The 24,212-nt window shown below is 39.2% G+C and overlaps 1 protein-coding gene across 3 annotated transcripts in view; it reads right to left on the bottom strand.

The window, feature by feature from the left end:
* Positions 1-16,544, bottom strand: part of LOC111578023 (lamin A) — a 46,279-nt gene extending 29,735 nt beyond the window's left edge. Inside the window, exons 1-2 of one of the 3 annotated variants that reach the window (XM_023284597.3) lie at positions 16,426-16,544; positions 6,297-6,688 (exon numbers count right to left, since the gene is read on the bottom strand). In XM_023284597.3, the coding sequence (XP_023140365.1) occupies positions 6,297-6,643 (347 nt within the window). In that variant the 5' untranslated portion in view covers positions 6,644-6,688; positions 16,426-16,544. Of the gene's footprint in view, positions 1-6,296; positions 6,689-8,067; positions 8,417-16,425 lie in introns of those variants that run through there. The other 2 variants (XM_023284599.3, XM_023284598.3) reach the window with 2 other exon arrangements.
* Positions 16,545-24,212: the final 7,668 nt, after the last annotated feature.

Genomic DNA, 24,212 nt, shown 5'->3' with positions numbered 1-24,212 from the left:
TAGGAAAGATTCAAACAGTGAGTCCGATGAGCCAGTTCCCCCTCACAGGCTTAAGTTGCAGAGCCAGTAGCACAGCTGGACGCTGCACTGAGCACGAGACACCAGACAAACAGTCCAGTTCAGTGTTTTTCTGCCCTGTTTTTACTCTCATCCTGCAGCAGTGGCTCCACGCTTCAAGCTCAGACTTCTGTTTACAGCACCACATTCCTCTCACACCTGCTTTTGCCAGATTTTATGCATTTTTTTTCCCCACAATTTTGAATTATTTACAAGTCAAATAGTGCTGCAGGGAGAAGGGTTGGTATTCTGACCCAACAGCTTGAGGTCTTGCCTCAGGGGGGGAGAGCATGTGTTCCTTGTAGTTATGCATACAAAGACGTGTGTGTGAAGAGACGCAGCGTCGAGCCTTTGGGCTAAACAGATGTGTCCCGTCAACCGAGCTGCACTGAAGGCTTCACCTGTTGCCGTTTGTTCCGTCACATTTGGAGGAGATAACAGAGGACATCAACACAAAGTCGACACGCTGCGAGGAGGAGCTGTCGAGCGTTAGTCGCGCCGCCGTCTGCCGCCGCCGCCTGAAGCTCGGCTCAGCGGCGAGTCAAAGCAGCCCCTCACTGTGTATTAATAAATTCGACTTCCCGTCACAGTGAGTCTACTCAGCCCATTCCTGATACCATGAAAAACCTCTGAGTCACCACCCCGTCACATGGCTCGCCTCCATGGCAACCAAACACCAAACACGCTGGCAAAAGTCGAACAGATAAAGCCGGCCCAGACTGGACTGACCGAATCTATTCCAGCACACATGCATCAAAAGGTCTGCTTCCTGTGGAAAACAATATAGCTGTGAGGGACAAGTAGCTGAAGAATTACAAGAAGCACAGCAACACGGTGGATGCTGTGAAAATAATACTCTTCTCTCAACACTTGCACATTACATGCAGCGTTTTATCCTCGTGCACCTGCAGCAAGTGCAAATTTACAAACTGACGAGCTCGAGAAAAGAAGTCAACATGGCTGAAGCACACAATGGAGCCACATTAAAGGCACATTTCATACAGCATTTAAAAATGTTTTATTCATCTATGAACAAAGACGGGAGCTTTCACTGAGATTTTGCTCACATTAGCTGCATTTCCATAACAGGTATTTTGCACAGTTTAAAGAAAAGATTAACCCTTTGAAACCTAAAACCCACAAGCGGGTTTAAAAGGCAGGTTTTCTTTCAAAAAGAAATGTTAAAATTCCATAATTTATCAGAACCAGAAATTGTAAAAAACTAAAAAAAAAAAAATCATCACAGAGTCAGCCTTTCTTGAATAAATCATGTGTGATGTATAATTACATAGGTCAAATAGACCAAATCTAAGCTTAAAATCAGGATATTTCATCAAGATGTCTTTAATCTAGGCGTCTCATTTTAAGAAATCCTCCAAAAAATAAAACGCTTGCAACAGATTCTGTGAAAAACAAAAAAATCTGTTCTCGTTGGCACAAAAGAAAATGCAACGGACTCAGCTTTGAGAGTTTTAAGTTGAGCTGCAGGCTGTGTTTCCACAAAGCAAAGAGGAAACGACAAGAAAGACTGAGAGGGAAATGCAACATGCTGGATGAAGGAAGGCTCAGAAATGGTACACAGGAGAAGATGCATCCAGCATGGTGAAACATCTTTCTACAGCTGTGATTATGTTACTGGTAACACCTGTGGGCACTTGGACAAGTTGTTGTACATGTTGATTCTATTTTGTTTTTAACTTTCAAAAAAGGAATAATCAACAAAGTTTATATTTTGTCTTTTTTTTTTTTTTTAATTTACGTCATTCTAACTGTGTCACTGTGCTGTTTCCATAGAGGTGCAGGACTTTATATTGCAGGGAAATATGAGCTCATAGTGAGGAAAAATGTGATGCTTAGAAGCTGATTCTCAGATAACTCAGGATTGAGCTATGGACGGATAATTCTGAAGAAAAAAAACATGTTTGAGTTGGTTTTAGACTTTTTAGTACCATATGTGGTACAAGCACTGCTGTTTCAATGCTGAAAAAAATGCAGATTCTTAAAAGGCGCTTGTTGAATAAACCGGGCATCTTTGGAAAAAAATAACCCTCCTGCAGCCTGTAAATGAGCACATATGGGAGCACAAGCCATCTATATTTAGCAGTTTCACTTTCTCAGACCCCTCTAACCCAACGTGCACTCTGCCAAGATGTTAACACATTCCTCTGAAGCCACCGCTGGCTGAGGCCTTCGGCAGTAGTCTGATCTGCAGACATTCACAGCAGAGAATCAGCTGCCAACCTGCTCGTGAGACTAATCACAACGTTCCTCAGGTGAGAGGCGAGAAGCATACAGCACCTGAAGTCATATAGAAACTTCCCCCACACACACACAGTTCACATTCACTGCCAAGTCTGCTCGAAGGTGATTTTTATGAGGGTTTCCGAGCAAAATATTAACTTCTAATCTTAACCAGTGATTCTGTAAAGTGTCTGTTTTGTTTCAATGGCACATTAAAACTTTACTCTGATTTAGTGCATCTCATTCATTCTGCAATATCCACATCAAAAACATGATTGTCCCGTGTGTTTCTCAAGTGACTTCAGTGTATTAATTCCTCACTCAAAACATAATTTTCTCAAAAAAAAAAAAAATGTTTTGTTGTCAGAGCATCTTCAAAGTACCTTAGCTTTAAAGAGCCCATGTTCTGCACATTTACAGGTTTCTAAAATATTTTTTTGGGTCTACTAAAATAGTTTCACATGTTTTAATATTTATATATATTTTTCTTCCATTGTACATTTCTGCAGTAGTTATTCTCAGCCTCTGCTCTATTTTTTATTTTTATTTTTTTAGCTCCAGTCTCCATAAGGCAAAAAAACAGAATACAGACTGGTCGAGGAGTAAATTAACCCCGTGGGACACCAAAACCTGGCATCTTTTGTTTGCTTTTCTTTAAATTGCCAAAAATACACTGTTCTTTGTCATAAGAAACCGTAAAAACAGGAAGAATCGGCAGATATTCAAATTTCCAACAGTCCTGGTAATAATCACACATGCCTTTTGGCTTTGTTGGAACAAACAACCAAATCTAAGCAAAACATCTGAATATTTAATCAGAATGATAGCATTCTAAAAATCTAATTTCAGAATTTGCTTAAAATGAACCATGTGCACAAACCAGTCTGTAAAAAAAAAAAAAAAACAAAAAAAAAAAACACTCCTCCACGCAGCTGAGAAGTCAATTAACTTCTCAACTGAACTGCAGGATGAGTTTACACAAAGCAGAATAGGAAGACATATTAATAAAAATGAATAGTTAAATATCTATTTTTCTCCAGTATTAGTAACACCTGTGGTTACTTGGAAAAGTTTTGAACACGTCGATTCTATTTTTTTTATTTTGATTTTTTGTAAAATAATCAAGACATTCAAGAGGTTTTTTTTCCATTTTCTGTGATTCTATGATTTCTGTCATTCTGTGTCATACTGCACTGAAGACATTTCTGAGTTCTCTCTCAGTCTGGCTGTGCTCTTCCCATAGTGTAGGAGTTTACATTGCAGTGGAAAATTAGTAAAAATCTGAAAAGAGCAAGAAACAACCAGGACCTGCCTGGTGTTCAGAGGGTTAACAAATGTCTCTCTTTCTGCTTCTGTCAGTAATGCAAATGTTACACAAAGTTATCAAGTGGCACTGTAAACTGTGAGCTGTGTCACAGGCTGCGATGAAAGACACTCCACCATCGGGGCAGTAATTCCACCTCAACAGAGCTGGCTGTGTGTAAAAGGTGGAGCCCGTTCGTCCCGAGGTGTGTTGTTTCCAGTTGCCCCGGAGGCTTGAAGTGACACGACTGTACTCGCTAACCGACGACTCACATAAACTAACCGCCAGGAATGTCATCTGAGGCGCTAATGTCGGGTTTGGCTCCGCAATCGGCACCGTATTCTTGGAAGATAATTAGGGTGTCGCACCACCTCAGCTGTTCAGAACAACACTGGGCGTGAGCTGGAGGCCCAGCAGCAGCACAAAAGGCAACATGACAGCATGTTCTGGTATTCTGATCCAACGCCACCTTAACTAATGCTAAGAAGTGATAAAAAGTCTGAAATTTTAACCTGGAATGCTCCGACTTTAAAGGAAGATAAACTCAAGAACAACAACTGTGCTACAGCAACATAATGTATAAATAATAGTAGTGTTTATATGATTTACGGCTGCATGATTATGGCCAAAATGCTAATCATGATTTTAGGAACAAAAGACTTTTTAGGGACCTTTACAAATAAACCAAAAGGCCACTGCTTTCACTTCAACATTGTGCTACATTCCTGCTAATATAAAATTTTGTATCAAAGAAAGACTTAATCAGCCATACAGAAGGCCATTCCTGCAGGTGGATGTGAAAGATGTTATTTTTGTTAAAAAAAATAAATAAAAAAAATTTAAAAGTAAAACAATAACTGTAGCCAAAACACCTCACTTGCTCAACATCTGTTTAACAACAGAAGCTAAAATCGACCAAAGTCTCTGAAATGCCTCACATGCCAACTATGATTAAAGCTGGCTAGGCAGCTGTGTAGAGAAAAGCCTCTACTCTCCATTCAGTGACTGCAACACAGCAGCTCAGACAACTGTCAGACCAAAAATGGCCTTGAAAAGAGCACAATAAGGCTTTCTAATGTCAGATTTTGCATCTGAATAGGATGTTTCCCAAGAGCAAAGCATTTTAAAGGCACTCTGACCTTGCTTTTATTGTGGGAAGCCAAAATCATGATAAATATTTAATTAATTGTGTGGCCCTACCATACACTACATAATTAAGTTTTATCTCACCTTTGCGGCTTACCTATTTACGCTGCCAAGTTGCTGTGGGATTATGTGCAGGAAAGTTCAGTGAATTCCCCCACAAACAAGCCAGAAAAAAGCACATGAATGTTTTGTCATTGATGCTGCGGCAGATTTATGGATGACTTGCAGTGGTTCCACTGACAGTCTGTTTTATTCCAAAGTCTTCACGGAGACTTGATGCTGATGACGACAAAATAATACCGAAACGCTGAATGTATGCCTCTAATGTGGGTCAGTCAGTGTGAAATCAGACACAATTCCAGAAATGGAGCTGAACTGTATCATCTCTGTTCAGTGTTCTTTTCAAATACATGCATGGGAATGTTCGGTGAGGCAAAACAAGCCTCATATGTTGTTAGATTTCAACATGAAGACAACATGGAAAAAGCATGTAACGTTGTATATGTAATGATAAAATATAGACCGCTATGCACATCACTTTTTGTGGACCTATGAGTCCACATTACTGTTCTGACAAATGAAAGCAGCAAAAAACTGGAATCTTGGCTTGTCAAACTTGCCATACATCAAAATCTACTAATGTTAGAGGTCTAAAAAGATGGTGAAATGTTGGCCAAAGACTGTATTGCAGGTAGAAAATATGAATGCATCCATATATATGCACTTACAGGAACTTTCTGGGACTTGTGAAAATCTTGCATTTTCTTCAATTTTCAAGGGCCAGTCATTAAGAATCTTCTGTGGGAGCCATTTAATCTAGCACTGTCACTATAAGGCAGGGGAAATTTAAATTTATAGTTATCATTGTTAAGTCTTTGTTTACATCCCTTGTCAGGCAAGTACACAAAACAAGCCACGAAAACAACCATTTTGTTTGTTGGTAGAATATAATATTGCAGTTTTCTTTAGTCCTGGTTTGAAGTAACACCCAAGCTTTGGCCGGATGTCATTAAGCCTCAGCGAGGACTTTGTCATGGTGCCCCCATACTAGGTAAAGTCTAACCATGCTCTCTTCTTGTCAACACGGAAGTATATAGTACGGTATAAAACAGCAAGAGGCTTCACCTGGTGGTGCAACCAGGCATGACAGCTGATGTACAATACTTGAATATTGTAGGTGATCTAGGAAAGCGGTATCAGGTATCAGCCCATACTAAATATTAAATAACTCCGATCAGGGGCCCAAAAAAAGTCCCTAATTCAAGTAATCAATTACATGTCCACATCAAACCAATCAGGGCTGGGAGTTATATTTATGGAGATACTGAATGCTTCAAATGTCTTTTTTGGACTTTTTGTTGAGGGTTCGTGTGAAAACATGAAATTCTCAAAAGTCAGCAAAATATTTCATAGAACTTAGTTTTGGGTCTAAAAGGGTGGAGCATCATTACCATCTGAAATGACACACAGTGACCCATATAATATACAAAACGGTACATGCAGTCACACCCACTGTACTGATGTTTCTCCCCTCCGATGCTCCTCCTACCTGGCTTTGAGCTCCTGGTGCTCCTCCCTGATCTTGCCCAGCTCCAGCTGCAGGCGTGCTCGCTCCTTGGCCACCTGGTCCAGGGTCTTGCGGGCGTCGGCCAGCTCCGTCTCATAGGCCGCCCTCATACCCGACTGACTCCGCTCGATCGAGGTCTCGGACTCAGTGACGCGCACCCGCAGCGCGGCATTCTCCAGCTCCAGGGTGCGCACCTTGTCAATGTACTGCGCCAGCCGGTCATTGAGGTTGCCCAGCTCCTCTTTCTCCTGCAGTCGGGTGATGCGGGCTGGAGAGATTGTGGTGGTGGTGGTGGTGCGAGTGGTTCGCATTTGGCCTGGGGTTTCCATAGTGATTCTGGCTCAGCAAGAGGTGCAGACGGGGTGAGTCACTGGCTGTGGGCGAAGAAGAAAGAAGGGTTAACATCTGGATCGCCTTCCCTGGAAACACAGCGCACTGCATCCCAAGTTAAACTTTAATGGAGATTATGCTGAAGAAATGTTCCAAGCTTTCCAAACAGTCACTCTTGTCTGAGCAGCATTCAGAGCAGGAAGCTTTTCCCAGAGCCAGCAAGCACATTTATAAACTTCACTGAATGCTTTTTAACGTAGTTCTGCTGATGTTTTTTGTAGGAAACCACTGTTATTTTCTAAAATACAGTCATAGATTTCACACCCTCCTTCGTGCTTTCAGTGCTCCTGATAACATTCCTCATTCACACTGATATTTTCACAGTACACTGTGATAACATCTACCTTGGTGTCCTCTGAACCACCGAGTTGCTGCAGGCGTTTTTAAGTCACTTTACGCTTCTAACTCAACATATTTCCCAAAACCATCTGCTAACTCACAAGGCAATTAAACTCTTTTATAATGAGTCTTAAATTTATACAGCTGCAAAATAAATAAACACATGTCCCCCCTTCTCTGCCCTCCACAGAGTTTTTTGCAGAAATGGAAGCAAACCACAAAAAGAAAAGCAAAAGCTTCTAATTGCTTCAACTCTTGAGATCAGCACGTTCTGCTGCGATCATTTCACCCACAACCACTTGCAACAGCAGTGAATTTAATGCCAAAGTGTTGACTCACTATATAAGCCAATGTTACACGATGCCCCCATAAGGACATGTATTCACTGTGGGGCTGTTTAGCTGTGTGGTGACTGGAGCTTCTGTTGATCAAGATGCAGCTCAGATTTTTTTTAATATGATAACAGAAAAGGGAAAGGGAAAAAAGAAAAGAGGCATTTTCTGAATGTTTTAAAGGCATTTAAGTAAAGACAAACTCTTAGGAACCAGCTTTTAAACAATATTGCACCAGTACTATCATCTGGAACTGTGGCCAAACAGGTGTGACTTAACAGCTATTTTATTTCTTAGCAGCTGCTCCACTCAAAACCCTTTTCCCAGTAAAAGGCAGGAAAAGCCAATTTTGCTCCAGTGGTGGGTGGACGCACCAAACTTTGCCATCCATCCCCTCACCGCCCATAACCAAAAGTGCACATAAGGACATGCACGCCCATGTGGGTGGGATGCGTGCATACGCCCACAGGAGCGCACAAGCACTCTCTGGACTGACTCTGAATAAATGAAGCCTCCATTAAAGCTGCCAAAAAGCATTAACAGGTGCTGTGTGATGTTCAGTAACAGCAAGCATTCAAATGAACTTTTCAAAGTTGCTCCTCACCGAAATGAGCTGACTGAACAAGATAAACAAGCGGCGCAAAATGCCACAAAAATCTCACAGGAATCTGAGGAAACTCTCTGTAGCTTACCTTAGCTGTGCAAGTGCCTCTACTTCAGCCCGCTGAAGTGACTAAACGTGAGAGTGCAGGACCTTTCCTGGAAGTTAATCTATGTGAGCTGCTGTGAGAGTGTGTGCCGTACCCCAGACAAGCGTAGAGCAGAGGATCCGTTGAATTATGCAGTCTCGACTGGTGGGTGTGTGCGCCTTTGGCTCATGCCCTGAACTGTTTTCCTTGCTGTCGCTCTCCGACATGTACCTACTGCTGGAGAGGGAGAGAGGGGAAGGGGGCGGGAGCTCCAGGAGAAAGGGGAGGCAGCGAGGAGGAGTCTGCAGGCTGAGTGTGCACACAAAGCAGCTGCTGAGCTTTATCTCCCTCTGCAACGGCCCTATCTCTTCCTCCCGCTCAGACAGAGCTCTCGCAGTCGGCCTGACCTCAGCGGCTGGTGCAAGTGGTCTGTCAATAAAGCGCAGTGACACCGATGATACCGAGCAGCTCCCAGGTGGGTGGAAGTGTGTGAATGTGTGGATGGCGCCCCGCTCCTCCCCACTGCTGTGAAGAATACACTCTTAGCCCGCTTTGCTTTTGCTGAAAACGGCTGTGCCACCGACCCCGAGGCAAACACGAGAGGAGAATTTCCCAGTTTTCGAAAAAGATGTGACCTTGCAAACACACAGCAATCAAACAAAAGTACACAGAAATCATTCTTCACCTCACAGCAGAGTTGTGGTGGCAGAAAAATAACCTGTCAGTGAGCCTATCCAGTGAAGCCCAGCAGAAAAAAGTCCACAAAGATCTCATGTTATAATCCCAGAAAATGATAGAATAAGTCATCTTGAAAGTCTGACACTCAAGCCGATTCTGCTCTTATATTTATTTCTTTGGGGTGGAGTTATTGGGATCACAGGTCCAATCAAGTTCCGATGCAGGGGAAAAGATGCTGTCAGTGTATGTGTGTCCTCACCATGGAAATACAAGACAGTCCGTTCATATGTGTGTGTCTGTGGTTGAACGGCAGGCACGACAGCACCTCTGTTTTTGGGCATGGGGCAGGCCCAGTGGCTCGGGGAGTATTCTGGCTGCAGTGTGGTCCTCAGTGGAAAGCAGCCGTCAGCCTCTGAAGCTGACTCACATCCCTGGTGCTAACAACCCTCCTTCCTCCTCCTCCTTCTCCTTCTGTCTGTTACTAGTTTTTCAGCCCTCCTGTTTCCATGGAAGTCACACCAAGAAAAGCATGACCAAACATCTGTTGGCAACAAGCCTCCAGCCCTCTTTCCTTCTCCTCTAAACAATTATGACATTACTCATCACAAAGTTCCATTCCTGAAGCAGAAAACGGTGGTGACGGACATTTTAACCCACATCACAGAGTGAATCCGAGGGTGGCTGATTGACAATGAGCTCATGGTTTTAAAACAAATTTCTGTGCTTCCAATGCTGAATACCCAAAGGCAAAAGGCAGCACACAAACAGTGTAAAGTAACTACAATATTTGGTACACTTACTCTGCTACTTTCTTCTGAGGGAAATATTGCACTTTCTACTCCACCGTATTCATGTGACAGCTTTAAATGAAGATATCACACAGAACTGTGCAAAAAACATTTCATGAAAGCAGTAAATCAATGTGGGGAAGGCAGGCAGCTGCAAAAACCACACAAGCAACCACAAACAATACACAATGAACAAACACCTCTGCTGCACTACAAGGAAAATTTCAAGGTGAAAATTATTGCAAAAAAGGGAAAAAAAAATTCTACCAGAAAGATCAGAGGTCAGATTTGTAGATGATCACCTCTGCATGCTCACTTTCTCTGTATTGACTTCAGCTGGGAAACGGACAGTGATGGAAAGTAACTAAGAACATTTACTCAAGTCCTGTACTTGAGGAATACTTTGAGATACTTATACTTTGCTTGTGTATTTCCGTTTTATGGTACTTTTTCGTTTCACTAACTTTCAGAAAGAAATATTGTACTTTTTGCTCCATTCCACATTTTTTTCCACACATTGAAATTTGAGGCTGCATGAATTACAATATCTCAGGAACTTTTTCCAACATATTCTATTTACATACATTTTCACTGTGACTTCTTATCGTGTAATTGATTCAGAATAGGTGTATCTGAAACCCCAGAATCTGTTTTGTGTAATTGGGTTAGACACTTCACCAATATTTTTAGGAGTAAATGTGACGATCGGCGTTGGTTTGTCTGTCTGTCTGTTTGCAACATTACTCAAAAACAGACTAACGGATTTGGATGAAATTTTCAGGGAAGGTCAGGAATGACACAAGGACCACGTGATTAGATGAAGTGATGAAGCTTATAGTCTGGATCTATGATTTGTTAGAGATTTCTCTATCATTGTGAGACAGCGCCACGGCGTCAATGTAACTATGACTACAAGTGAACACTATCTTAGCTGTCTGCTGATGATGACATGATTGCAATCCTACAACAAATCAACCGCTACGGACCACGAATTTTGCAAAGATTTCATCCGTCGTAAATCAAACAACGACTGAACAGCCTTGGAGGAGTACTGTGCTCTTTTTCATACCTGCTCAACCAATTAAGAAATTTCAAAGGAAACTACTTTTTTCCATTTTTGTGACAAATTATTTTATATTAAACTAAAAGTCTTCTACATGTTTTTCTTTGTATTGTTGTGAAATCCAACTACAAATGGTTGTGAAAATATCACTAGCTGACTTCTGTATTAAAGATTTGTTTTGATTATACCAGCTCAGAGACACAACCTTTCTTTCGTATTTAAACTCACACATAATCAGAGACAATTTGAGCTACTTGTTCAATATTGCAGATTCTGAATCGATGTCATGATGAGAAATAACAGTGAAAACTTCAGGCCTTAATCTTTAATAGCTCCTAAGATACTGTAGTTCAAGTAGCCTCAAATTTCAATGTTAAAAAGAATTGCTAAAAGAGGGTCAACGGGCAATTTGTTTGAATAAATTGTCTTTTACAGTGTTTGATATATCCATCAAAAATTTCATAGATACCATTTAAAATACAGATTTAAATTCAAGCAAATCAGAGACAGTTGAGCAAAAAGGCTCTGATGAGTTAGAATGGAATAAAACTTGAAATAACAGAATATATATCATTACCTTCCTACAATAACGGCCTAAGTCAATTATTTTTTGGCCTAAATCATCTCCTCATGATGCCATCCACGTCTGGTAAAATCGCCTACATCCTCAGTTGAACAGATCATGCGATTCTACCCCTGTAGTATAACGGCTTAGGTCAACGTTCAGTGTGGTGTGGTTCAGTTTGTAGTGTTTTCTGAAAAGCCTGAAAAAATGGCTTAGGCCATTATTTTAAGAGGGTGTAATAGAAAACCTGGGTGCTGCTTTAAATCACGCACATTCAAAAGTAAACCATCATTTTTAAACTACTACTGGTCTTGAGCTGCCTGAACTGCACCCAGTTTGAATCCCAGAAGCCTTCATCAATTCCAAAGACAGACACAGGCTTGACAGACTGTGTTGCAACTCACCAGACAAGACATGTACTGAACAATGCGTTAGCATTTGGCTTTCTTCCTGACCATCCTCACTCCCTCGGATTCTGCCCTCACAGCATTCCAGGCGGGCAGCACACAGACACAAGGTGTGCCTGTTGTACAAGCTCAATGTTTCATTCCTCCTCCCTGAGCTGCTGACTCGCTGCTCCGCTGGGAGAAAAGAGCAACAACAGAGAGGAAGAAATTCAGCCTGAGAAAATTTGGCATAGGAGGAAGCTCTTGAAGGGTTTTTCACATCCTTCATTCCTGTTTTCAAACCAGAGGGACGGCTCGCACATGTCTGCAGTGCAAACAAACACTCATCTTTTTCATCCACATCACATCGATTATTCTTCAGATAATGTGGCGGAACTCATTTCTGGAATCTAATCTTTCTTTTGAACACAGTCACTCAGAAACATGTCCTTGCACTTGCTTTGTACTTCAGCAGCAGCTTTAATTCCATCACTGCTGCTCAACGTATTAATACAAGTGTGCTGCCTTAAATACCTGTGCAGTGAACAGGAGTCTGCTTTCAGAGCAGTAGGACAGAAATGATACTGAACTTTAATTGCATTTGTTAAGCTCAGCATCAGTTTGATATCTGTTTCGCTCAGCAGGAGGCCTTCAGTCTTATCTAAATTCATGATTCTTCATGATAGATATTGCTGAGACAAAAAACATGAAGAGCTGTCTTTGATGAATGAGTGACTAATCAGAAATAAACACAAGGGGGTTTGTCTTCAATCAGCAGTATAAGGAAGTGATGCTGCTCTTGAGGAAACTGAGGAAACCCACATGCAGACTGAGAAATCCTCGACTGCTGCGGGTTTGAAAAGCATATTTCTAGAGCCACATCTGATTCCACGTGCCTCGTCATACTGTAACAGCATCTCATCTCCTGCTGTCTCCATGGAGGAGAAACACTGAGTGATGAAACTCATCTCAGTACATCACTGTTTGAAGTGACTGTTCTCCTTTGATTTTATGCTTCGACTCCACAACATTACAGAGAAACATGTGATGAGCATGTGAGTGATGTGTTATTATGCAGTTAATTAACCCTTTGAACCCCAAGCAACTTCAGGGTATTTTTTGCTCTTGTCACATTTTTCCTCACTGTGGGATCAGTTTTTTCTGCAATATAAAGTCCTGCACCTTTATGGAAAAAGCACAATTACGACTAGAAGGAGAGAGAACTCAGAAATGTCTTAAGTGCAGTATGACAGTTAAAATTCCATGAATCACAAAGAAACAAACAAAAAAAAAATACAATCGAATTTCTTATATTATTCATTTTAGAGTAACTGAGAAAAATGGGCTGACAGGTGTTGACGGTACTAGAAAAATAACGGTGGCTCCACATGCTATAGATATTAATCTAGTTATATTTTTGATTTGTTTCCATGCTTGTCTTCTCTCTGCTCCGTGTCAACACAACCTGAATGATTCCTGAATTTTTGTTACACAACTGTCGGTTGCAGCCGACTCAGTTATGGCTTCTCAGTTGCGTTAGAGAGCGCAGAATTTTTTTATTTTTTACCTAAACTGGTAAGTCTCAGTGCTTTATTTTTGCCACGTTTTCAAACAGACATGTAGAATAAAGTGATTTTGATGAAATATCAAAAACTTAAGCTCACATTTGGCTAGATTCATACTTAGTTAGCACATGATTAGTTCAAGACCCAGTCAGGAAGTTGAAAATCTGATGATTTTTTCAACTTTTACAGTTTCTGGCTCTGATAAATGATGTTAATTTGGTGATCTTTTAAAAGATGCCTTTCAAATCCACCAGCAGGTTCCAACAGTTTGAACTGGAATATCAAGAATTAAAAAAGCATAATCTTTTGGTAGCAGCCATTCATGTGTGCCCAGAAAAATGGCCTACTTAATCTACAGAGCTTTGACTCTGTTAATAAATAACTGACACGATATCAGATTCTGTGTTTTCAGTGAAAGGAATAAACTCAGCCTGACCTGATCGGGCTGATTTTCCTACACAGTTTCCTCACTGAGCAGCTTTAGACAGATCAGTCGCACAACAAAGAGGAAAATTTGTTCTATTGATAAATACTGTAACTGTGAAAAAGAGCCAAATCTCCAAAAGAACAGCTGCTTAATTAAACTCTGCCTTCTTGACACCGTTTTAAAGAGGTTGAAGAGCAGTTGGGATTTGATTTCAGCAGCTGCAGCTAGAGAGCAGCTGAATCACACCACATTACTGTATACTGAGTTTTAGTTTGTCCGCCCCACACTGAATATTATAAACACCACACAAAGCAGAGTAATACAGTTCAGTATAACTTCCAAACTACTTTTAGCAAAAATTGGTATCTTCTGACGTCTCACTATGATCGGACGCAGCCTCACTGGACAGGCACTCCCCCCTCCTAAAAGTCCCAATTTAATGCCCACACATGTCAGCTGTATGAAGACCGAGATGTTAAAATCCTTTAAATTTACTGAGAAATCTTAAAGATGACAAAACACAAGCTAAATGTTTTAAATCATGTAACGACTCTTTCAAAATCGACTACATACTAAGTCACATTACTTACAGAAAAAGGGTTGACCAAATACCAGAAACACCATTTTAAAAACACACACAAAAAAATAATACTGCGGCATTCAAAATGACCACAAAGTTGAAGCCATGCATCTCTAAAACATTACAGGTTCCATAAATTCAGATTTATTGCATTGTAACTTGATGACTGTGCATACACTGAGTGATCACTTTATTACCACACTAACACTGCTCTCAAACATCTTCAGCTCCTGGTGTCATGGATGCCTTCTTCTCAGATTCTGCCCCATGTTAAGCTGATTCATTATATCATTTCTGCAGATTCTGCAACTGCAAATTCATGCTGCCAGTTTCCCATTCTATTAGTTCACATCTAGTCACTGGAGAGGCCACTGAACTCATTGTCCGGCTGAAAGAAGCCATTAGACGAAGGTAATCTGTATCCGTGCTGGGCTGCACACGGTCTCAGGTCTTCAAAACATGCTGTTGGTATTAAGAAGCCCAAAGTATCCAGTAAAACATTCCCCAAACCTTCCCACAACCAGCAGCAGCAGCCGCCTGACCCTGCTGTCAGACTCTGTAATTACATTTCTACTCTGCTCCGGCAGCCATTCCACCTTAAGGTTGATTATTACACGAGTTACTGCAGCCTTTCTGTTAGCTCCACCCACTCTGACCTCTGCCACCAAATCTGTTGTTGTGAATCCCAGGTTTACATCCATCAACCTGACACCAACATCACATTTATCCCTGTTCCGATGTTTGAACGTTACCTGAAGTTGCCTGAATTTCATCTGAACCTGCTGCCACAACATGTTGACTGATTCAGAATCATTATCACTGTGGTACACCTTTAAAACCAAAGTTCATTTGGTGTACATTACAATTTGGGTGAAGCGAACCTTTAAAACTGAAAGTACTTAGATAGAAAAGAGTATTTGAGTGGAACAAACCTTTAAAACTTTAAGTGCTCAGATAGAAAGTAGTATTGTTTGGAATAAACCATTAAAATTACAAATATTTGGACAGAAAGTCCTATTTGGGTGGAAAGAACCTTTTAAATTATACATATCTGAACAGAAAGTAGTATTTGGTGTGGAAAAAAAACCTTTTAAAACTGCAAGTACTTGAGCAGAAAGTTCTTTTCATGTGGAATAAAAATTTTAAACTACAAGTACTTGGAAAGAAAGTACTATTTGAGTTAAATAAACCTTGAAAACTGTAACTCGTTTCTTTGAAAGGACTATTTGGGTGGAATAAACATTAAAATTACAATTACTTTGACAGAAAGTTTTGTTGGAGTGGGAAGAACTTTTTAAATTACACATATCTGAACAGGAAGTAGTAATTGGGGTGAATAAACCTTTAAAACTGCAAATATTTGGACAAAAAGTAGTATTTTGGGAGAAATAAACCAATACGCAAGTTTGTAACTTCAAGCCAGTCTCATTAGTTAGAAAATCCTATTTGGGTGGAATAAACTTTAAAAGTACATGTAGTTAGGCGGAAAATAAAATTTGGGTTGAACTAAACCTTTAAAAGTACAAGTACTTAGAAAGTAGTGTTTGGGTAGAAAAAACATTAAAATTATAAGTACTTTAACAGAAAATGGAATTTTGAGTTGAATAAACCTTTAGAACTGTAACTCGTTTCTTAGAAAGGACTATTTGGGTGGAGTTAATCCAATAAAACAGCAAGTACTTGGACAGAAAGAAGTATTTGATTGGAGTAAACCATTAAAACTGAAAGTACTTGGACAAAAAGTAGTATTTGGGTTGAGTAAATTATTAAAACTGCAAGCATTTGGACAGAAAGAAGTATTCGGGTGGAGTAAACGATAAAAACTACAACTACTTTGACAGAAAGTTCTCTTTAGGTGGAATGGACTTTTAAGATTGCACATTTTTGAAAAAAAAGTAGCATTTTGGGTGCAAAAAACCTTTAAAACTGCAATGTACATGGACATAAGGTAGTAATTTGTGAGGAATATACTTTTAAAAGCAGAACATACGTATTTATCGACCATCACATGGGTGGGTGGGGCTGTGACCCCAAACTAAGTTCCCAGAAAAGGCCCTGTCTGTGCTGCGGACAGGACGCCGCTCTGGTGCCCCCTGCCGGCTGCACTGCGCAGCCGCAAATCAACACAGTCATAGTTCCAGTGAGGACACGAGGCGCCATCCACCGGCTGAAAACGTGTCTGTCTATGGGGGTCACAGAGTTCATGAACTGCTTCACCTCCCTGCTGAACCAGTTAAAACGCCACAATCAGACTGAAACAGAAAATACGCTTCAGCTGCGAACTGCGACACGTTTTTTGGTCATCCTACCTTTAACCTCTGCAGAGCCTCAGCCGCCTCCTCGATGCTCACAAACACCCACAGTCCGGAAAACATTCGTCTCATCCGCCGCTCATTTGTGGGCACGTCGCACAGCCGAGCAGAACCGAGCAGAGCCGAACACAGCCAGCAGCCACCTGGAGATCCGCACACCTGATTAGGAACCTGCGCTAATTACTCTGCAGCCTGCGGGAGCCCCCTGGCGACGGGGAGAGGATTTACATAGGAGAGGATTTCAATAAAGTTGGGAGAAAATACAATATTCCAGAAATAAACTGAGAAGGGACACAGGATAATTCAGAGATGGAAGAAATATTCACATCCGTTACTTACCTCACTGGTACAAGTAAAAAAATACTGCAGTGAAAGTATTAAAAGTACAAGTACTCAGTGCAGAAAAATGTCCCCTGTGAGTGTATTATATATGCACACTGTGACTCCAGTTTTGAGAAAAGATAAGATAAAATACAATAATTCCAAACAAGTTTGCAGTAGCAAAAGGAAAAACACAACAAAATAAGTAAAATAAATAAAGTGACAACTATAGATGGGCACTAAGTATAATTAAACACAATACGTGAAATAAACAGTGGTTGCACATACTACACAGCAAAAAATTAGATTACACAGGGAAATATTGATATTGCAGAGTTCTTCAATATTTAGAAAATATTACTGTAAAAAAAGTAATTTTTTTTAGCAGTTTCTAACATTTTTTTAAACAATTTACTGTTATTTTACAGGCAGGCCTGCTGAAATGACACATATTTAACACCAAAATCATGTTGACTCTTAAAAAAAATGTAAGAACTCTCTACATAAAGAATTTTTTTGTTTTTACAAAGTTACTTATTCTTTGACTACATATCACTTTTTACTAATTATTGACTCTTTCACTAATTACTGATTATTTTCTTTTTTGCTGTATTTAAATCACTTCGAAAAATAGAAAGAAAAAATAAGAAAATATGCACATCAAGGGTTGAAAAAAATAAATGGTAAATAATGTATTAAACTGTTAAACGGGGGGAAAAATAATTACAATTGCGATTTAAGGCCATTGGACTAGAAACACTGCAAATCATCACAAACACATCATCCCCTCCGTGAAGCATGGTGGTGGCAGCATCATCCAATCCAATCCAACTTTATTTATATAGCACTTTAAACAACCACAGATTGAAACAAAGTGCCTTACATCCAGAACAAGGCAAATAAAATCAGAAATACACAATAAAAGCACTAAAAACAAATAAAATCAGAAATACAAAATAAAGGCACTAAAAACAAATAAAATCAATGTCTCATGCTGGATGGAAAGCCAGAGAATAAAAGTGGGTTTTAACACAAGATCATTACATCATGATGTAAAGATGCTTCACAGCAGCAGGCCCTGGGAGGCCTGTAAAGGTAGAGGGTCAAATGAATGTAAAGTATTGGGGGAATCAACTCGTAGGCCACAGCTTCACAGAAATGACTTAAAGACAACAAGGTGAACTATCTGTGAGTTCAGACCTCAATCCAGCTGAGAATTTGACTTGAAAAGTTCTGTCCACACAGGCTCAATGCTGTATCTGCAGCCATGCATGCATCTACTGAATACTGGGGATAAATGCATATGCTCTAAATACTGACGAGGAAGAATCCACTGTATCCCATTTGTAACAGCTGTACTTCTATAAGCTGTTGAGTAGACAACAAAGCATCATATTTATTAACGGCTTCATATGTTTTTTGTGCATAAATATTCATTTGCAAAGCAACTAAAGCTGTCAGGTAAATGTAGTAAAGTAAAAAAGTACAATACTTTCCCTCCAAGATGAGGCAGAGTAGAAGTAGAAAGTGGCATATAAAATAAATACTCACATGAAGTGCAAGTATCTCAATTTTATGCTGAAGGCAAGACACTGCAAGCGAATACATATATTTTTATGTACTTCTAACTTTTAGAATTGTAGGCTAATTTGCTTCCATAACATATCTCCTTTCAGACTATTTGGGAAAAAATGCATTTAGGTGTTTTTTTCTTTGCAGTTTGTCTCTTTGTGTCTGTACATTTCAGTTATAATACATATTTTTAAAGGCTCTTCTTCAAAATGAGTTTTTTTTCCCTTCTTTCAAGTTTTATTCCTCTCTATATTCTGAAGGGTTTTGAAAGGGTTTTGTTCATATATTATTCACAGCCTGATTTATAGAACATTTTATTCCTAGAAACGTGAAGAAAAACATGGTGAAAATGGATTTTTCCACGGCTGTTGATGGTATTTTTCTGAATTATGGACCAATAAAAAGAGATATCCAAAATCCCCTCTGTAAAAACCTTTGACTTTAATGTGTCAACAAAATGAAACAAGAAAGTTGTACCTGACATTACCCAATATTCCGATTTCTGTTCTGGAAATTAATGTAAATTGAGTACATATTTATTTATATAATACCTTATTTGAACATTTAACTCTCTGAACTTCAAGTAGTTTCTGGGAGGTTTTTTTTGTTGTTGTTGTTGTTGTTGTTGTTTTGCTTGTTTGGGGTTTTTTTTGTTTGTTTGTTTTTTGTGTGGCTCTTGTCATATTTGTATTAATTTTTCATTTAAAGTCCTGCCACTATCTGGAAACCATACAAAATGGCTAGAAGTAGAGAGAACTTGAAAATGTCTTTCGTAGTATGAAACAGTTAAAATGTGATAAATCACAAAAACAGACAGAAATGAAAGCTGAATTTCTTATTTAAAAAAATAGAAATACTACTAGTCAACATATACAACATTTTTCAATATGCTATATACATTGAACTATTTGCATTTTTTAATAAACTCTCCTTTTTTCGCTACTCTGAAGGTCACTCTAGAAAGATGTTTCACCATGCTGAATGTATCTTTCAACAACTTGCTTTTTTGTATACTGTTTTGGAGCCATGTTGCATTTATTTTACTGATCTAGTATGTTTTATTTTCCTCTCAGTCTCTGTTGTCGCCACCTCTCTGGCTTGTGGAAACAGCCTATGGTTCAGCCGAAAACTCTGAGTTTTTGTCAAGTGACTGTTGGCAGCAGCTGAGTCAGTCATGGCAAACTTTTTAGTTTTTTACAGAATCTGATGCACATAGTTTATTTTGGTAGAATTTATTTTAATGAGACGAAGAATAAAGTGATTTCTATTAAATATAACATTTTAAGCTCATTTGGTAATTTTTTAAATGAAACTAAATGCTACACACGATTCATTCAAGGACCTTCCAAAGTTGAAAATCTGGCCAATTTTTTGTTTGTTTGTTTTTACAGAGTCTTGCTCTGAAAATTGTTGTAATTTTAGCAAAAGGAAAAGCATAGTAAAATAAGTGCAATAAATAACAAGAACTATAGATAGGCACTAAGTATAATTAAACACAATATAGCAACAGCAATAACTGAAATAAACTGCACATACTACACATTGCAAATAATTATATCACACAGGGAAATATTGATATTTTTCTTCAATGTTTAGAAAATATCACTGTAAAAAATAATGTTATTTTTAGCAGTTTATAACATTTTTTAACAGCTTACTGTTATTTTACAGACATTTCTGCTGAAATTACACATATTTAACACAAAAAACATGTTGCCTGTAAAAAAAATTTAAAACTGTCCACATCAAGAATCTTTCCGATTTTACAAAAACTCATTTATTCTTTGACTACGCTATCACTTTTTACTTATTGACTCTTTTACTAATTATTGATTTCATTTTTTTTTGCTGTATTTAAATCACTTTGAAAAATACAAAGAAAAAAATCTGAAAATATGCACATTAAGGATTGAAAAAAGGTAAATAAAGTATTAAACTGTTAACGGTTGCTCTGAATTTTTTTTTTTTTTTATAATTTTAGCAATTTTTTAAAAACTAAAACATATTTCAAACCTGCCGGCCACGTTTTGGGGTTCAGAGGGTCAAACATTAAAATCAGTAAAGTCACAAACACATTTGTTTTAGTGTAAATAATCGGCTGGGGAAGTATCAAGTTGACATTAATAATTAAAATGAACCCATATTCACCTGCAATGTTTTGCCTGTATTGCTTCCTGAAGTGATTAGCTTCACTCAACCTCAGAAGTTATGACACAGAATGGAATTATTCAGCATACTGAGTAATGTTTCCTCAGTGGTGTTGCTGCTTTTACTCAAGGATCTGAAAACTTATTCTACCACTGGAGCCTCACTTTATTTTTTTTTCCAAACCAGAGAAAAATGTTAATTCACATCACAGTTCAGATACCTGATATCACAACAGTTATCAGTACACCTCTCTAAGAAATACCCATGGCACTCATTTCACTCTAAAACCCGCTGAGAGCCTGTAGGGGCCCCTCTGACTCTGTGGCCTCCTTCTATAGCAATGATTGATACACTGACCTGCGCTGGGTTTCACATGAATTGATAATTTAATTAAGGTGGCAGCCAGGGAGCATCATACAACTATTCCTCAAGGCAACTATTGCGGCACGGCTGCCATTATCAAGCGGTACAGATGGCCCAGCTGAATGGTGCAGTCAGTTTAATTCCCTGCGATCCCAAACTCATTCTAAATACAAACAAAAACACAAATTAAAAACAACTCGAGTGTGCTGCTGGAGATATTCTACAGAGCTCTTCGTGGATGTGCTTATCATTATGTAACAGCTGAGCATGAATTTTACATGACCTATGTTACCGAGCTGTAAATGGTTTGTTTACATTTATAATGTTCATAAATGATGGAACAGGATTGTGGGTCACTTGGAGGCATCATGATCTCTGAGAAAACAAGGCCCACGCTCGCTGTGATGTAGTCGACTCTGGTACTAAAACTGCACCTTCAGGGCAGTATCACTATGTCATCTCTAACTCTATAGAAATGATTACATAATCCAGCTAATGAGCATGTGCATATGCCGATGCTTCGGTTAAAGAAATGTCCCATTAGGACGAAAAAACAGCAGGTGTATCTGTCAGGGCACATTTGGTTAAATGTAATCTACAGTCTAAGATAACAAATAACAGAAATGATGCTAATAACAACATCTACAACATGATACGACATTTGAGTAAAACATAAAAAGGCTGCTTAACCCACTAAAAACTAAGCACTTTCTGAGTGGTTTTGTTTCTGTCACACTGCCTGCAGTTCAGCCAAAAAGTCCTTGAATTTTTTGTCAGATAGATAGATAGATAGATAGATAGATAGATAGATAGATAGATAGATAGATAGATAGATAGATAGATAGATAGATAGATAGATAGATAGATAGATAGATAGATAGATAGATAGATAGATAGATAGATAGATAGATAGAACCTTTATTGATCCTGCAGTGGGTAAACTTTTCTGAGGAAAACACCCAGACCTCTGCTTAATGTGTCCCTGACAATGTTCAAACAATCTACGCCCAAGTTATTGGATTATTTTTTATTGCCATGCTAATATGTACCATTCCTGTTGGAGATTTTCATTACGGAGCTGCTTTTTAATATTATTCATCTATACACGTTGTTCCTTACAAAAACCTGTGGACTAGTTTTAAGTTGTCTAACTTATTGCAGACAGCTGCACTATAATACTGCAGGGTGCATTGCTTGCTAGTTTATAACTTTTTTGTCCACTGTGTGCAAGTGTGGAGTTATATGACGATCGGCATACATTTGTCCTTCCATCTGTTTGTGAACAGACTCACGGATTTGGATGAAATTTTCAGAGAAGGTCAGAAATGACACAAAGACCACCTGATGAGATTTTGGCAGTGCTGTGGTTTATAGTCTGGATCCTCGGATTTGTTAAAGATTTCAGTGTCATTACAAGATAGCGGCAAAGCGGCACTGTAACTATGACAAGTGAACACTACGTCAGCTGCCTGCTGACGATCACAATTGTGATCCTACTACAAATCTACCGCCATGGACTTATTGGGACTTATCCGTCAGAAAGTATACAATGACTGAGCAGCCTTGGCAGAATACTGCGCTCTCTGGGAGCTTTTCTTGTTACAAGTTGTGTTGGAAAAAGTATCAAGATCCTTTACTTAATGTAAAATAGACTTTGCTATACACAAAAGTAACCAATTAAAACATTTAAATAAGTAAAAGTACAGAATACTGGCAGCAAAGTATAGCAAGTAAAAGTTACCATTATGCAGAATGACACTGTTATTTCACTGTATAAGTTATACTACTATATTACTGTTAAATGTGCATTTTTAATGTTGAATAAGTGGTGTGATGCAACACATCTCTTAATCTTGATAGTGCATTTTCTACATTTAATTGTAATTTCAACTAACTGATAATTACACACAATATTTGCATCCAAATGTAACATTGACAAAAGTAGAAACATCAGAATTTCACTTACATGCACCAGATGAGCAAATGTGCTCAGTTACTGTCCATCGCTGATAATACACGTCTAAAAATGACATTAAAACTTGTGTATTTTGCAGTTTAACTTTAATTTCAAAAAAGTGCATTAGAGTCTGACTCTGTGCAGTCGGGTGTGAGATGTTTTGTGTCTAACCAGCCATCATATTCTAGCTCCTTAAATGAAATCTGACCAAATTTGATCCTTAAGCAGATTACAAAGTGCAATTTGTCATTGTGCTTAGCAAAAGCAGCGTCTGAATCCACTGACTGTCTGAGGTATATTCAATGAGAAACGGATGCCAAGAATAAAAGTGAGGGCCGAGCAGGACTATGGAGTTCGAAGCTCTCCGTGATGCTCGTGAGATCACCGCTATACGGGAAGCAAAGCGGTGAGGTGAGCCTTACTCATCACTAGGCGTGTCGCTCGCTGTATGGCATCAATGTGATTAGACAGACAGAGGGGGAGGAGAGGGGAGAGGAGGGGGGTGGAAGTAGGGAAAGTGAGGCAGAGAGATGACCTAATACCCGTAAAAAGCAATGAAGTCATACAACCTGACTCATGTTCCCAGCTGACACCAACTCTCCCAATCACAACATCCCCAGAGTGTTTGTTGTCAGACGCTGAGGTGAGTGTGTGTGTTGGTCAACAGTTTCATATGGTGCCTGAGAGTTTTTGTGTGCAGGGTTTTCAGATGGAAGAACATTAACCTGAAAAGTGATGATTTTTGTGTTAATTACTTACTCAGCAAATTTAGTAAATAATCTCTGGTTCTAGCTTCTGAAATGGGAGGGTTTTCAATTTTTTTACTGATTGACAAAACAAAATATACAATGCAGTCATCTCCTTGAGCTTTAAGGGAGTGGCTCCCAAACTTTTAAGTCTTTGCCTTCCAAAATAATGGTGCCAGAGACTCCTGACCTGCAACAATCCCAGAATGTGATTGAAGCTAAGCGGCAAGCCTGTGGAAGTGTGTCTCCAGCAGAGGAAGATGTGTTTTTTTGTAAGACCGTATCTCTGGGACTCTCGTTTGCATTCTCGCAAACACATTTTGCTGAACGTCTGGGGCTAAAAAAAAATAAGCCAACACTAAAGTGCTAAAAACTGCAGTTCCATGAATGTCCACATGAGGCTGACTACAAAAGTGAGTCTGTCCCAATCGACATCAATGTTAAATGTTGAACTTTACAGCAGAAGTAAACATGCTTACAGCCTGGTAAGAAAACAGCGTTGGTCTCTGTAGCTAATTTCTGCTTACAGTTATGCATAATCAAGCACATGGCTACTTAAGGCAGTCCAAGTCCCGCCTCAATTCCACTCACACTCCACCTTTTAGCTAATTTATGGGCATATGCATGCATTAATAGGCGTATCCAAACAAAGAACAAAACAGCCTACCAACCATGGT

The sequence above is a fragment of the Amphiprion ocellaris genome, chromosome 9 (assembly GCF_022539595.1).
Source record: "Amphiprion ocellaris isolate individual 3 ecotype Okinawa chromosome 9, ASM2253959v1, whole genome shotgun sequence".
NCBI lineage: Eukaryota > Metazoa > Chordata > Actinopteri > Pomacentridae > Amphiprion > Amphiprion ocellaris.
The sequence above is the reverse complement of the archived record's forward strand: the minus strand, read 5'-3'. Positions and strand labels throughout refer to the sequence as shown.